The 16567-nt window shown below is 43.6% G+C and overlaps 1 protein-coding gene across 2 annotated transcripts in view; it reads right to left on the bottom strand.

Moving 5' to 3' along the window:
• LOC112258884 (transmembrane protein 104-like) overlaps positions 1-16567 on the bottom strand; it is a 79194-nt gene that overhangs the window by 11293 nt on the left and 51334 nt on the right. For both annotated transcript variants that reach the window (XM_024433526.2, XM_024433527.2), the window contains one exon: positions 7796-7889. In XM_024433526.2, coding sequence (XP_024289294.2) covers positions 7796-7889 — 94 coding nt within the window. The remainder of the gene's footprint in view (positions 1-7795; positions 7890-16567) is intronic.

The raw sequence follows: 16567 nt of genomic DNA, 5'->3' as shown, positions 1-16567 counted from the left end.
ATTAACATTAATGAGGATCTGTTGTTCATGCTTATTTGGGGGCTTTAAGGTGCGGAGAAAGAGTCACAGGATGACTCGAAGATACCTGGTACATGAAGGTGTAAAACCATGGGCCTAATCCAGAGACATATTCACAGTGCATACTAATGACATTCTTAAAACAATCATGAATCCCATCATCGTGACAGAAATAAGAGGTTTACTATAACTTTCATTATATCGTTAAGTTGGTATTAAATTCCTCCCTTGAGACCAAAGCTTTGTTACAGTACACGCGTATGTATTCAAGTCCAACAACGTGTCCAATTCAGCAGCTTCAGTGGGTGAAAAGAGTGGAGCTAAATCAGAGTGAGGAGAGGAGTCAGAGGACACGTGATAAAATGGATAACAGGTGAAATGAATCACTCCCGAGTCCCATTTTCTTGCTGCAGGGCAACGATTAAGCACAGTATCTTTAACAGGACAGACAATCAATGCCTTGAGAGCATAACACATCCTCTTTAACCACAAGGCCCTCGAAATGACCACATACATAATCAAAATCGCTTTTAAATGGGAAACGTTTGAGGAATTGGAAAACATAGGTTACCTCGGAAACATTGAACTGGTGCCAGAGGCTGTAACTTTGAGAGAAGGACAGCTAAAGATTGTATAAATGACTTAACAGTCATGGAGAAAAAGACCCAGAATACATTCTGGCTGATGATGCATTGGCTCGGTAATCAATTATTTGCCTTGAAGTGGTACCCTTTGTGCTGAACCCACTCGCTCGCTTTAAGTTTATGGCCAGAGCATCATGCCATAAAAAACGAATATATACACTGAACAAAAATATATATGCAACATGTAACGTGCTTCCCATGTTTCATGAGCAGAAATAAAAGATCCCAAAAATGTCCCATATACACAAAGAGCGTATTTCGGTAACATGTTGCGTACAAATTTGTTTACATCCCTGGGGACAATAAAAGGCCACTAAAATGTGCAGTTTTGTCACAATGCCACAGATGTCTTAAGTTGAGGGAGCATGAATTGGCATGCTGACCACAGTAAATCCTCCAGATCTGTTGCCAGATTAATTGAATGTTAATTTCTCTACCATAAGCCATCAGTGTAGAGAATTTGACAGTACGTCCAACTGGCCTGTAACCATGCTAGCCCAGGACCTCCACAGCTGGCTTCTTCACCTGCAGATCTTCTGAGACCGGATGAAACACGATTTTAACTGTACCGGGGCAGATGTGTGGGCGAGCGGTTTGCTGATGTCAACATTGTGAACAGAGTGCCCCATGGTGGCGGTGGGGTTATGGTAGGAGCAGGCATAAGCTACAGACAACAAAGACAATCACATTTTGAATGCACTGAGATAGCGTGATGAGATCCTGATGCCCTTTGTCATGCCATTCATCTGCCACCATCACCTCATGTTTCAGCATAATGCACAGCCCCATGTCACAAGGATTTGTACACAATTCCTGGAAGCTGAAAATGTACCAGTTCTTCCATGGCCTGCATACTCACCAGACATGACACCCATTGAACACGTTTGGGATGCTCTGGATACGACGTGAACGACAGCATGTTCCAGTTCCCGCCAATATCCAGCAACTTCACACAGCGGAACAACATTCCACAGGCCACAATCAACAATCTGATCAACTCTATGCAAAAAAGATGTGTCGTGCTGCATGAGGCAAATGGTGGTCACACCAGATACTGACTGGTTTTCTGACAACTCCACTACCTTTTTTAAAAAGGTATCTGTGACCAACAAATGCACAGCTGTAGTCCGTGTCATGTGAAGTCCATAGATTAGGGCCTAATGAATTGATATCAATTGACTCATTTCCTTAAACTGTAACTAAGTGAAATCTTTGAAATTGTTGCATGATGCATTTATATTTTTGTTCAGTGTATTTATGCGTTACTGAATGGAGTATCATTTATCCATTTGCAGGTTCTATTTTTTATTGCGCATCCAATTACTCTTGAGACCATTGTCAGTGAGCTCTCTCTTTCAGAGTTGGATAGGCTGGTATAGCCAGACAAACAAGCCCTAACAGTTTAGCAGCAAATCTAGTACAGACAGATGCTGTTTCTGTGTCAAAATGAGACTAGAAAAACTGTAGAGACAGGGTGGAGAGGTCAGACAGGCTATGCTGCCCCAGTCCTGATAACGGCACCACATAAATTGCCAGAAAATTCTTCAACACTAATTTCAGAGGGCAAAATCAGTTGAATACGTCTTTAGACAGCCACTTGCCTTTCATGAAAAAAAATAGAAATAAAAGCAGTAGCAGGCTGAAATTCCACAACATACGGTGATCGCTACATAGTCATATTAAACATTCATGAAAATACAAGTATCTCACATGTATCGAAAGCCTAGAATCTTGCTAATCCAACTGCATTGTCAGATTTAAAAAAGGATTTACTGCGAAAGAATACGATGCGATTATTTGAGCATAGAGCCCCATAAAAAACAACAATTTCAACCAGCACAGGCATAACGTTCACAAACTGCATTAAAATAAATTGTTTACCTTTGACGATCTTCGTCTGTTTGCAATCCCAATGCTCATTGTTACACAATGAATGATCTTTTGTTTGATAAAATCCGTTTTTATAGCCTAACACGAAACATTTTGTGAACCGCTTGGGTCATGAATTCCGTCTCATTTAATTTTCGATGACACATTACAGGTAAATAACCCACACAAAACGTGACTTTTCCAGTCATGTTTGGTTTCATTGCAATCAACTGGTTAGTTTGTAACACAACCATACCTGATGGGCCATTTCGCGGGACGTATTGACTGAAAGAAACCGATTTGAAGACAACAAGTAATGACATCACTGTGCACCAATGATATGACCACGGTTTCGTTGATTGACTGTATTTTTAACCCAATGACCACTGATCGTCTTGAAATCTAGCTGGGTAGATAGCCAATGAGCTGAGGTAAATGGCAATTTGCAATGGTTGCGTGTTGGAAGACCAACCTATGTCGTAAACTCCGGTGTAAAGAGTGTCATTCGCTATTGAAGTTTTATTTCGGAAGGAGCTACGCATTTTACGCACAGCGTTATTTTGGTAAACGCGCAGATTCAGCTGTTTATATATCAATCCGTATGGCGACTAAGTCAGGGAAAGCTAAATCTAAGTCTAGATATACAGATGTACACACAATTTTAGAATAAATTGATCGGAAAAGTGAGACAGAGATTGTTGTAGGACGATTCATTTAGCGATTCCCAAGTGGAGGAATATTTTTTGAACGGAGAGGACACCGTTGTAGCCACTGTGTATAATCTGTAACGTGCCTGCAGAAGAGGAACAATGTCACCGTTTTAGACTGGTAAATTATTTTCATGCTAATGACCTTGTTTGAAATTAATTATATAAAATATTATTTGTGATTTTTTTTACATTTTAGAAGCAATATATAAAAATGTAATGTGATGAAATGATGTAATGACATGTAATGAAAAGTGTCTGCCGCCCCACCCCAACCCACATGAAATAGCCTATTTGAGGCTGTTGAGGGGAGGGCAGGCCCACAACAATGGCCAAAGTGAAATGGAGACAGTAGATACAGCTGGTCTGTTGTAATATAATAAAGACAGTAGATCTAGCTGGTCTGTCATAATATGAGACAGTAGATCTAGCTGAAATGTCATAATATAAAAGAGACAGTAGATCTATAATAATATATTCAACCTTATGTTCCCTGTACTCTATATAAACAGTGGGGCAAAAAAGTATTGAGTCAGCCACCAATTGAGCAAGTTCTCCCACTTAAAAAGATGTTAGAGGCCTGTAATTTTCATCATAGGTACACTTCAACTATGACAGACAAAATGAGAAAAAAAATTCCAGAAAATCACATTGTAGGATTTTTTATGAATTTATTTGCAAATTATGGTGGAAAATAAGTATTTGGTCAATAACAAAAGTTTCTCAATACTTTGTTAGATACCCTTTGTTGGCAATGACAGAGGTCAAACATTTTCTGTAAGTCTTTCAAGGACTTTCAACTCCCTCCAAAGATTTTCTATGGGGTTGAGATCTGGAGACTGGCTAGGCCACTCCAGGACCTTGAAATTCTTTTTACGAAGCCACTCCTTCGTTGCCCGGGCGGTGTGTTTGGGATCATTGTCATGCTGAAAGACCCAGCCACGTTTCATCTTCAATGCCCTTGCTGATGGAAGGAGGTTTTCACTCAAAATCTCACGATACATGGTGCCATTCATTATTTCCTTTATGCAGAAAAACAGCCCCAAAGCATGATGTTTCCACCCCAATGCTTCACAGTAGGTATGGCGTTCTTTGGATGCAACTCAGTATTCTTTGTCCTCCAAACACGACGAGTTGAGTTTTTACCAAAAAGTTATATTTTGGTTTCATCTGACCATATGACATTCTCCCAATCTTCTTCTGGATCATCCAAATGCTCACTAGCAAACTTCAGACGGGCCTGGACATGTACTGGCTTAAGCAGGTGGACACATCTGGCACTGCAGGATTTGAGTCCCTGGCGGCGTAGTGTGTTACTGATGGTAGGCTTTGTTACTTTGGTCCCAGTTCTCTGCAGGTCATTCACTAGGTCCCCCCGTGTGGTTTTGGGATTTTTGCTCACCGTTCTTGTGATCATTTTGACCCCACGGGGTGAGATCATGCGTGGAGCCCCAGATCGAGGGAGATTATCAGTGGTCTTGTATGTCTTCCATTTCCTAATAATTGCTCCCACAGTTGATTTCTTCAAACCAAGCTGCTTACCTACTGCAGATTCAGTCTTCCCAGCCTGGTGCAGGTCTACAATTTTGTTTCTGGTGTCCTTTGACAGCTCTTTGGTCTTGGCCATAGTGGAGTATGGAGTGTGACTGTTTAAGGTTGTGGACAGGGGTCTTTTATACTGATAACAAGTTCAAACAGGTGCCATTAATACAGGTAACGAGTGGAGGACAGAGGAGCCTCTTAAAGAAGAAGTTACAGGTCTGTGAGAGCCAGAAATCTTGCTTGTTTGTAGGTGACCAAATACTTATTTTCCACCATAAGTTGCAAATAAATTCATTAAAAATCCTACAATGTGATTTTCTGGATTTTTTTCTCCTCATTTTGTCTGTCATAGTTGAAGTGTACCTATGATGGAAATTACAGGCCTCTCTCATATTTTTAAGTGGGAGAACTTGCACAATTGGTGGCTGACTAAATACTTTTTTGCCCCACTGTATATCTGTTTATTATACCTCAGCAGAACAATATTGTGTAGAGCTTTGGCAAAGTGGGTGATGCTATATCCTTCTTGTTTGGCCCTGTCCGGGGGTCTCATCGGATGGGGCCACAGTGTCTCCTGACCCCTCCTGTCTCAGCCTCCAGTATTTATGCTGCAGTAGTTTGTGTCGGGGGGCTAGGGTCAGTTTGTTATATCTGGAGTACTTCTTCTGTCTTATCCGGTGTCCTGTGAATTTAAGTATGTTCTCTCTAATTCTCTCTCTCGGAGGACCTGAGCCCTAGGACCATGCGTCAGGACTACCTGGCATGATAACGCCTTGCTGTCCCCAGTCCACCTGGCCTTGCTGCTGTTTACACTTGAGGTGCTGTCCTGTTGCATCCTCTACAACTACTGTGATTATTATTATTTGACCTGCTGGTCATCTATGAACGTTTAAAAATCTCGGCCATGTTCTGTTATAATCTCCACCCGGCACAGCCAGAAGAGGACTGGCCACCCCTCATAGCCTGGTTCCTCTCTAGGTTTCTTCCTAGGTTTTGGCCTTTCTAGGGAGTTTTTCCTAGCCACCGTGCTTCTACACCTGCATTGCTTGCTGTTTGGGGTTTTAGGCTGGGTTTCTGTACAGCACTTTGAGATATTGGCTGATGTATGAAGGGCTATATAAATACATTTGATTTGATAGAGGACTGAGGGTCTTCCAAATATTGAAAGTGTAAATAGTTACCCATGTTATTTTGTAAATGTATATATTTTTTTATTCATATTTTTTCTCTCCATTGTTTGGGGGGGTGTGTTAGAATACCATTTTGGCATTTTGTATATAGTTATTTGTTTCAAAATGTATACCTTCACCAATTTGGCCACTTGGGTACTTTTGGGTTACTTGTGTGGGACACCTGGGTGACTTCATGATAAATGTCATGTAGCACACTCATTATGGAAGTTATCATTCTGAAACTTTGCACAAGTACTGTTGCCCTCTTATATTTTTCACTGAAATTGTCCCAATCATCCTATCTGAATGTTTGTTTTAAATTTTAAAGATGATGATACAACAATAAAAAAAAAAGTGTGTTTTTTTTCATTGTATTATCTAAACCAGATCTATTGTGTTATATTCTCCTACATTCAATTCACATTTACACAAACTTCAGAGTGTTTTCTTTCAAATGGTACCAATAATATGCATATCCTTGCTTCTGGGCCAGCGCTACAGGCAGTTAGATTTGGGTATGTCTTCAGGCGGGAAATTGAAAAAAGTAGGGGGGTAGCTCTAAGAGGTTATTAAATTGATCAATTAGTTTAGGTCTCCTGTTAATTCCTCTGAGATGAGCTAAACATTAGAAATGTACCTAAACTAAAAAATAAATAAAAATTGTTGACACTAGAGATTTAGGACTCAAGCATGCTGTCTAGCCCATTCATTTTTCTTCAGCCGTCTGTACCTCCTAAACGTCGGGCCCATAATGTTTTTCTTATAGGATTTAAAACGGTCTCCAACCCTGTGTTTGATGGCTGCATAAACACCTCAGCTTTCAGTGCCCTATACTTTGAAGGCAGGCCATCTATCCCCATGCTCTGTGGCACCGGTGCAGTAAGGAAAGAAAGAGCTGCCACTGCGGCCATTTTGAATCGTTAGCTGGTGCTGTAGAGAATCCTGCAGAGGTGACACAGCCAATCAATCAAAGGTAGAGCCAGGGGAGGGCGGGAATATAAAAGGGAGTGGGAGGGTTGTAGCCAGAATCCCAGGGTGCTTTGTCGATAGCCAGATAATGGACAGTGTGTGTTGTTTATGTGCACGCAACTGTGTGTGTGTGTGTATGTGTGTGTGTGCGCATGTGCGCCTGTGTGTGTGTCTGCCCTGTGTGTTGTTGTCGGTGCCAGTAGTATGCCCACACGAGGGTGGCGGCAGAGCCATGATTCAGTAGTGTTGTGATTTTAACAGCAGGTCCAGGACGGGCGGTTTATTTTCGTCCGTCACCCTGTGAGTGACGGTCCAATCAGGCCTGGGATGGGCTGTCAGGCCTGTCAGGCTGAGGGATGAGAGGAGATGGGAATCAGGACACGGAGCGGGACTGCCGTATGATCGACGGACCCAGGCACAGGAGCCACGGAGAGGAGAGGGGAGAGGAATGAAAGAGGAAGATGAAGAAGAGGACTGCTCCCACCAAGGTTCAGAACGTCAGCCAGGTAGAATAAAGTGTTTTTTTCCTAAACATTTGCAACAGTGACAAAGAGCAATCTGGGAGAAGGCGTGAGACCGTGACCCGGGGATAATGGAGTGTGATATTTAATCGAAGGAATGACACACCCTCCATCATGCAAACAAACTTGGAGATAATGCACATTAAAGCACTTCCTAAATAAATACCCATGACAGATTTACCGTTTCGATAAAGTTCCTGCGAATTTCACAGCTTGAATTGCTCTACCTACAAAATAAATTGAGGATCACATTTAATGTGATTATTTGAAGATGCATGCCTTGAGTCTGTCCAGAGCAACCTTTATCAGCCTATGGTGTTTGTATACCTTAAGGTAAGATAGGTTACTCTTACCGATCCAGCGCATGAGTGAGGTGAGGATCTGGAGGTATTTAGTCTTCTGAGCATCGAAGAAGACGAAAGGGCCCAACATCAAGGTGAAGATGCTCTGTAGAGAGGGAGAGATCATCTTAAAACACATTGGAAATCACTTTATACAACATATTCACAAACCAGTGTGTGTTTGGGTTGTGTTTATACTTCCACATTTATGCTTTTCTAGGTCCACAGCATGGGAAATAAATGACCAATGGTACAATTGGATTTTTCCAAGATGAAAAGAGATAAAACTCTGTTTTCATGAGAACATGAGGCTATTTATTCCCTTTCCACCCAATATACCTCAAACCCCAAAATAAAAATGTTTAAGTTGAAATCCTATGAAGCCATCATAGTACCGATTGCCTCATAACAAAGATGGGTCTTATCGAGAGTTGCAATCATCAGTGGCTTCAGCCCCCTCTCTCTATTCCCCATCTATCCCATTCTCTCTGACAATCCCATGTCTGATAACGGAGGTTGAGTGACGTGTGATCTCAAGGCCAGTCACTTCAGTGGCATGTCATCTGAAGAGGAGCCTGCAGGGTAGAACTCACACAGTCAGACACAATAATCTCTAACAGGGCCTGGGGGTGAGAGCTCAATCAGGACACCAAAGTGGGGACAGAAAGACAGAAAGATAGATGGAGAAATGTTCCACTCAGAAAACCGATCTGCTCCAGTCACTCTCCATCTCCAGGACCTCTGACCCCTTCCATGAACCTCCCTAATTCCACCCTCACTCTGTGCTGTATTTACAGGGTGGGCCCATGGGTTGTGAGGGCAGGACACAGAGGTCAGTGTTGGTGAAATAAGTGTGAGACAGGACAGAGAATGTAGACAGCGTCTACCTGCACAAGGAGGCCATCCACTGGGGACAGGGAAGGGTACAGTGCTGGCTGAATGCTAATACCAAGGACCAGCTGACAGGGAAGGGTGGGATAGGTGGGACCAGACTCATTTAAAACTTTATTATTTCCAGAATTATGGAGGAGAATTGTGAATCCCAGGTGTCAGGAGATGAAAGTGCTGAATAGCACTTAATACCAGCTACGGGTGACTACTACAAATCAGTGCAGAATTCCAGAAAATGTACTACATCTTGGAGCGATGGACATAAATTTGCAATAGTCATTAATGTGTAATGGAGGAGGTATTATGGAAAGTGTGGAGTGTCCTAAAGAAGGTTAAGTCGTTAACGGTTGAGTGACAGTGAGACATATTTCAGCGCTGAATGGTCAGTGGTGTCTGGGTCTGTCTCTGTACCTGTGGTATGAGACAGTCTAACGTGCCATACTTCATCCTCCAGCCAGACAACAGTCCATCACAGGCCTGATGATACCTCCCATCCATCTGCCACCAAGTGATGGACTGCTACCACTCTTGGCCTGAGAAGACATGGTATATGCCATCTCAGAGGTGGGGAATATGTGCTTTTCAAGAATAGGGAGACAGGTAGCCTAGTGGTAAGAGCGTTGGACTAGTAACCGAAAGGATGCAAGATCGAATCCCTGAGCTGACAAGGTAAAAATCTGCCGTTCTGCCCCTGAACAAGGCAGTTAACCCACTGTTCCTAGGCCGTCATTGTAAATAAAAGTGTTACCTGACTTGCCGAGTTAAATAAAGGTAAAATAAAAAGGGCCCTCAAGGCTTTACATTGGAGAGAGAGAGAGAGAGTCTACTGGACCGGACAAAGACCCATATAAACAGAGATTCTCCATGAACGTGAAGAGCATGTTAGAACGGGACCTTTACACTGCCATAGCTGGAGGCAACATATGGTCTCTACAGAAGAGGAGATAGTTCTGTGGATGAGACTCTGGTGATGGCCTGGTATTAAGGCAGTAGTGCGCATGTGGCTGGAGGGGAGAGCTGAGTGGGTCTGCTATGAAAGAAATATATTTTTTAAAGCAAACTAAAAAGTAAGAAAACAAAAGATGATGCAAACTTCTGTCTATCTCATGAAAGAGAAAAGAAACAAAGTTATAATTTTAAAACGGATCTTGTTTATAAAAAAATAATAATACGAGTGGGGAGGCATAGTGTCTGTGGGGTGGCTGATGAATTTCACCCTTCTTGTGCAGTCAGCACCACACATGAATCAAGACCCCTCCTCTAACCAATTACAACCTCCCACCACCACAGCCAGACAATAAGGCCTCAGGACACTGGACTACACTTAACCACAGCACAACAGCCAGAGGAAGCAACACAAAAACACAAAACAATTCAAATGGATAAAGAATACGAACAGCAAAAACAGCTCTGTGCTGTATCTTGATAAGGCTTTGTCGGTGAAGGCCAGCATTGACTTACAGAAAGTTGGAGAGAGCCTTTCATCTCTGACAGAGAGAGCAGAGAAGAAAGAAACCATTTTGCCAACAAGGTTTTGTGATGGTAATGACAAATAGGATGGGGAATGGGATGGCATCACACTGGCAAGCAATGCCAAAGCCAGGACCGGAAGGGAAGGCTGGCAGAGGGGCAGGGCTGGAGGCAAGAGAGGCATGGCTTGTGTACAGTATGGGGAGGAGAGGAACAGAGGGAGTGTGGGCAAGGGGAGAGGGCATCAGGTGCCATGTGCTGTAGGGTGACTCAGACCCAGTGTTGGCAGGGCCTTAGGAGCAGGAGGGCACAGGGGGGGCGCAGAGAGAGAGAGAGAGAGACAGACAGAGGAACAGAGCGACAAGAGGCACTGCTGCAAGAGATAACACTTTCCCAGTCACTCTCTTCAGAACCTATAACTACACACTCTGCACCATCTTACTATAGGACGGAGAAGGAGCCTAGAGACAGGGACAAGTGAAAAGGCCAAAAGAAACCTCATTAAAATAAAAGCTGCAAATTCAGAGCCGTAGACTGACGTTTTTAGAGCAAGGAGGCCTACAAACCTGACTCAGTTACACCAGCTCTGTCAAGAGGAATGGGCCAAGATTCACCCAACTTATTGTGGCAAGCTTGTGGAAAGTTAAACAATTTAAAGGCAATGCTACCAAATACTAATTGAGTGTATGTAAATGTCTGACCCACTGGGAATGTGATGAAAGAAATAAAAGCTGAAATAAACCATTCTCTACTATTATTCTGACATTTCTCATGCTTAAAATAAAGTGGTGATCCTAACTGACCTAAGACAGGACATTTTTACTAGGATTAAATGTCAGGAATTGTGAAAAACTGAGTTTAAATGCATGTGGCGAAGGTGTATGTAAACTTGCGACTTCAACTGTGTGTGTGTACACACACACACACACACACACACACACACACACACACACACACACACACACACAGTAATTGTTGTGACAGGAAAAATTATAAAGGCATGGGGATAATATCAGACTTCACTAATCAAAGGCTGGCTCATTCATGGCTTCTGACTGAGACTTGAGGACAACATCTCTAATAAAGCGGTTGGGATTGTGATTCAATTCAAGTCCATTTTGGGCCAGCTATTATCATCCTCAGAACCAATGACAGTGAAAACATGTCCTTTCAAATCCCTAGCCCTCAGCGCCATCTGTGTTCAGTGATCTTTCATTTGAAAGGCGGTTCTGCTATTAATAAGGTTTGGTGCAGACGGAGTCAGTGCCCACGGGCCAGCCAAGCACTCAGGTGGACTTATTTAGGACTGTCAAGGAGACACAGGAAGCAAAGCACTCCCTGCCAAGTATGCAAGAGGGAAAAACATAGACAATATAGGTAGAGTTCAATGTCTTAGGAAGATTGACTGGCACTTGGTTTCGATGCATTTAATTCTACGTTCAAGACGCTCTACTGATTTGTTAATCTCACTCTTCCCTGCGCTGCACTGAAATAGATTTTTGTCTATGCATGTTCTTTCCTGACCCAGAGTGCTTACGTTTCAAACTTATGCAATAAAAGTATCCATAGTGAGAACAAACCCTGTCATGGAGAAAACATTATTTTCCTTCCCTCTCTTCGCGGTGTGCTGATGATTTTGTTCCGGCAGAGTGACACCCTCAATCATGACTAGGAGTGTTTCATTTTTGACGACAATGACATTCTTTAGCATCAGCCATTTCTTGCCTCAATATCAGACAACGGTGAGCAACACCAAATCTGCCACAATCACACACTTGAGTGAAATGCAATAAACAATAAGTCAGAGATGAAAACTGCAAAAGTGACCAGGCTGACGACGGATACAAACACTGACTTATTCTATTACCCCGGCTGAAAGAGTACACACTCTCTCCACAGACCATTAGAGCACTTCTGGAAGGAAGAAACAAGCAAACAGACCCCTAGGGACAATATCCTATCTGATAACAATGACAGGAGAACGTGTAGTAGTTCTGTTTTTGCCATAATAATTAGTCAATATGTGGTTTGTTGCCAGGTGGATACACAGTAAAATAGTGTTTTAACCACAATTCTGACACTACACACAGACCCTTAATTTAGATTGTGACCAATGTTCCTACACGCAGCTCCCCAGGGCTGCCGCCCACAATTGCCAGCCTGCACAGAGACGCACAAAGGTGAACTTCACTCATCTTTACTAGTTTGTTTGCCCCAAACGTGTACATTTCTGGCCATTTAGAAAAGCGAGTCAGGTAAAGAGCTGTTTATGTCTTGAAGGGGCAGTGTTGTATTTTAAGACAGGCTTGTACAAGCTAAGAAGCCAATAGTGAGGGTAGCATACAGTTTTATCTGATTATTCGTTATAATAATGTATGGGGATAATAATACATTTTATTTTGTAAAGTGGTTTCTTGCATTAAGCACAATACAACTACATTTTCAGTTACCTCAATGTCTGAAGGACAAGTGGCTAAACAGGTTAATGTCAGGCTTACAATGAACACCGCAATGGCTGCTACTGTAGGCTGTATCATAGAACAGCTTTCAATAGCTATTTCCATGTTCAAATGTTATGGGATGCATTTCTCCATTGTTTTTGATGGTAGGCCACTCTTGTAGGGCCTGCATTATGATCAAATAGCCACAGTCGTCTACTTTGCCACGTAACTTAAAAAGCGGGTAGAGCCAGTGTTTACAGTAAAAGCGCCGGAAGTTGCACAGAATTTCTACAAGGTTCATGTTTGTACTCAGCAGACCTAAGAATTTGCTCAGTGCCGAAAGAAATTATGGAACATTGATGGTGACCCAGAAAAAGAGAAGGCTCAAAGGACACCATCCGTTTCTCATCATGTCCCAATGTCAGGACCAGAGGGCCTGGAGATCTCCTGCCGCCTCCTCTTTCACATTCTCCATCTCTCTTTTCCATCTCTCTCTCTCTTCCTCTTCACACAGTAGGTATCTCCAGCAGGCCATCCCACTCCAGACAGCCATGTGGCTACAGTAATGAGCTCCCCAGCCGAGCAGGCCACCTCCTGTGCATGGTGGGGAGGAGAGCTCATTCACTGGAGTGCTGGGAATGACTCACCTGTCAGTTCAATCACCATGGGACTAGAGTCACCAAAGTGCTGGAGAAGAAGACTTTCTGGGTTTGGTGCTTTTGTTGAAAGTGCCCTCTCAGTTTGGTTATAGAGCTGAGAGATGGTGTGTGATCATGAAATATACTAGTAGTGTTATTTCTGGTGTTTGGGTGGAGGCGGAGGGGGTTAATGGATGAAAACCCGGAAGCCAGAGACCACTCATGGTGAATTCTCTACGGTCATGGTCATGAGAATGCCATGTGGTCATGCAGCCTGGAACACTGTAATCCACCCACCATCAAAACAGCAGAACAAGGATTACTATTCCCAATCCCCACAGTCCCAAGATCCCCAACCATTTGTTTCAGATGTTAATCTTCATTCCGGACAGATTTCACATGGAAAAACCTACATGGGTGGGGATTGGGGAGATAGGATTCCATTCCGGCTCATTTCTGACTAATGAGGATAAATGATAAAATACATGAAATAACAATTCAACTGAGGTCACCGGTTTCCTTTCAACTTCCTTCGAAAGAAAAGGGAAAACAAGAGAGGTTGGGTGGATGCGGCTCTACTGATTTATACAGGTACAGAGGAGCGTGATACCATCTTTTAGAATGTGTTTATTCATTTATGGAAGACTGCTTGACAGGATATTGGCATCTCGAAAGGAAAAATCAGCATGTGCACAAGCGAATGGATAGGCTAACAAGATGGATGACTGCTACAAACCAAACATTCACATATTTTAATCTGTGATTCAGAGAGGGAAAGGGTTTGTCCGTTCGGAGTGACTGTACGACTGGAACCATTATTCAGAGGCCAGTGAGAGCAGGTCTGTGGTTGCGGCCCTGTAGTGACTGATGGGTGTGAGCTGGGAGATTGGGTCAACGTGTGATGAACACTGAAGCGACAGTGTCTCTCCCAGCTGGCCACTGGCACTCAGTGGAGGGATGTTATACAGCAACAGGAGGAGTGTGACGGTATGGTGGCGAACACATAAACTATGATCCACTACTGACAGCACGGGCCCACTGATCTCAGAGATCTAAGTGGGCTCTGCCAAGGCTGTTCATCGCTGGGCTGTTGCTTTCCCTCATACTCATAAGTGACACTGATGATGAGCCTCAATAGGATGTACTGAGAATGTGAGAACAAAAAAACAGGGTTATTCCCAACTCCGAGCATGCGCTGACCAACTGGCAAGTGTCTTCACCGACATTTTCAACCTTTCTCTGTCTGAGTCTGTAATGCTAACATGTTTCAAGCAGACCACCATAGTCCCTGTGCCCAAGAAACCTAAGGTAAGCTGCCTAAATGACTACTGACCCATAGCACTCACGTCTGTAGCCATGAAATGCTTTGACAGGCTGGTCATGGCTCACAACACCATCATCCCAGACACCCTGGACCCACTCCAATTTGCATAACGCACCAACAGATCCACAGATGATGCAATCTCTATTGCACTCCACACTGCCCTTTCACACCTGGACAAAAGGAACACTTATGTGAGAATACTATTCATTGACTACAGCTCAGTGTTCAACACCATAGTGCCCTCAAAGCTCATCACTAAGCTAAGGACTCTGGGACTAAACACCTTCCTTTGCAACTGGATCCTGGACTTCCTGACGGGCCACCCCCAGGTGGTAAGGGTGGGTAAAATCACATCCACCACACTGATCCTCAACACGGGGCCCCCTCAGGGGTGCGTGTTCAGTCCCCTCCAGTGATCCCTGTTCACTCATGACTGCACGGCCAGGCACGACTCCAACAACATTAAGTTTGCTGATGACAACAGCAGTAAGCCTGATCACCGACAACGATAAGACAGCCTATAGGGAAGAGGTCAGGGACCTGGCTGTGTTGTGCAAGGACAACAACCTCTCAATCAACGTGATCAGCAAGGCACTACAGAGGGTAGTGCGTATGGCCCAGTACATCACTAGGGCCAAGCTTCCTGCCATCCAGGACCTCTATACCAGGCCGTGTCAGAGGAAGACCTTAAAAATTGACAAAGATTCCAGCCACCCTAGTCATAAACTGCTCTCTCTGCTACTGCACGCAGTACCGGAGTGCCATGTCTAGGTCCAAGAGGTTCCTAAATAGCTTCTACCCCAAGCCATAAGACTCCTGAACATCTAATCAACACCCCCCCCTGCCGCTACTCTCTGTCATTATCTATGCATGGTCACTTTAATAACTCCACCTACATGTACATACAGTGGGGCAAAAAAGTATTTAGTCAGCCACCAATTGTGCAAGTTCTCCCACTTAAAAAGATGAGAGAGGCCTGTAATTTTCATCATAGGTACACTTCAACTATGACAGACAAAATTAGGAAAAAAATCCAGAAAATCACATTGTAGGATTTTTAATGATTTTATTTGCAAATTATGGTGGAAAATAAGTATTTGGTCACCTACAAGCAATGTTTCTGGCTCTCACAGACCTGTAACTTCTTCTTTAAGAGGCTCCTCTGTCCTCCACTCGTTACCTGTATTAATGGCACCTGTTTGAACTTGTTATCAGTATAAAAGACCCCTGTCCACAACCTCAAACAGTCACACTCCAAACTCCACTTTGGCCAAGACCAAAGAGCTGTCAAAGGACACCAGAAACAAAATTGTAGACCTGCACCAGGCTGGGAAGACTGAATCTGCAGTAGGTAAGCAGCTTGGTTTGAAGAAATCAACTGTGGGAGCAATTATTAGGAAATGTAGGACATACAAGACCACTGATAATCTCCCTCGATCTGGGGCTCCACGCAAGATCTCACCCCATGGGGTCCAAATGATCAAAAGAAAGGTGAGCAAAAATCCCAGAACCACACGGGGGAACCTAGCGAGTGACCTGCAGAGAGCTGGGACCAAAGTAACAAAGCCTACCATCAGTAACACACTACGCCGCCAGGGACTCAAATCCTGCAGTGCCAAACGTGTCCCCCTGCTTAAGCCAGTACATGTCCAGGCCCGTCTGAAGTTTGCTAGAGAGCATTTGGATGATCCAGAAGAAGATTGGGAGAATGTCACATGGTCAGATGAAAACTCAACTCGTCGTGTTTGGAGGACAAAGAATGCTGAGTTGCATCCAAAGAACACCATACCTACTGTGAAGCATGGGGGTGGAAACATCATGCTTTGGGGCTGTTTTTCTGCAAAGGGACCAGGATGACTGATCCGTGTAAAGGAAAGAATGAATGGGGCCATGTATCGTGAGATTTTGAGTGAAAACCTCATTCCATCAGCAAGGGGATTGAAGATGAAACGTGGCTGGGTCTTTCAGAATAACAATGATCCCAAACACACCGCCCGGGCAACGAAGGAGTGGCTTTGTA

The sequence above is a fragment of the Oncorhynchus tshawytscha genome, linkage group LG09, assembly GCF_018296145.1.
Source record: "Oncorhynchus tshawytscha isolate Ot180627B linkage group LG09, Otsh_v2.0, whole genome shotgun sequence".
In the NCBI taxonomy this organism is placed as follows: domain Eukaryota; kingdom Metazoa; phylum Chordata; class Actinopteri; order Salmoniformes; family Salmonidae; genus Oncorhynchus; species Oncorhynchus tshawytscha.
Note: the sequence above shows the minus strand (reverse complement) of the source record. Positions and strands in the feature narration are given on the sequence as shown.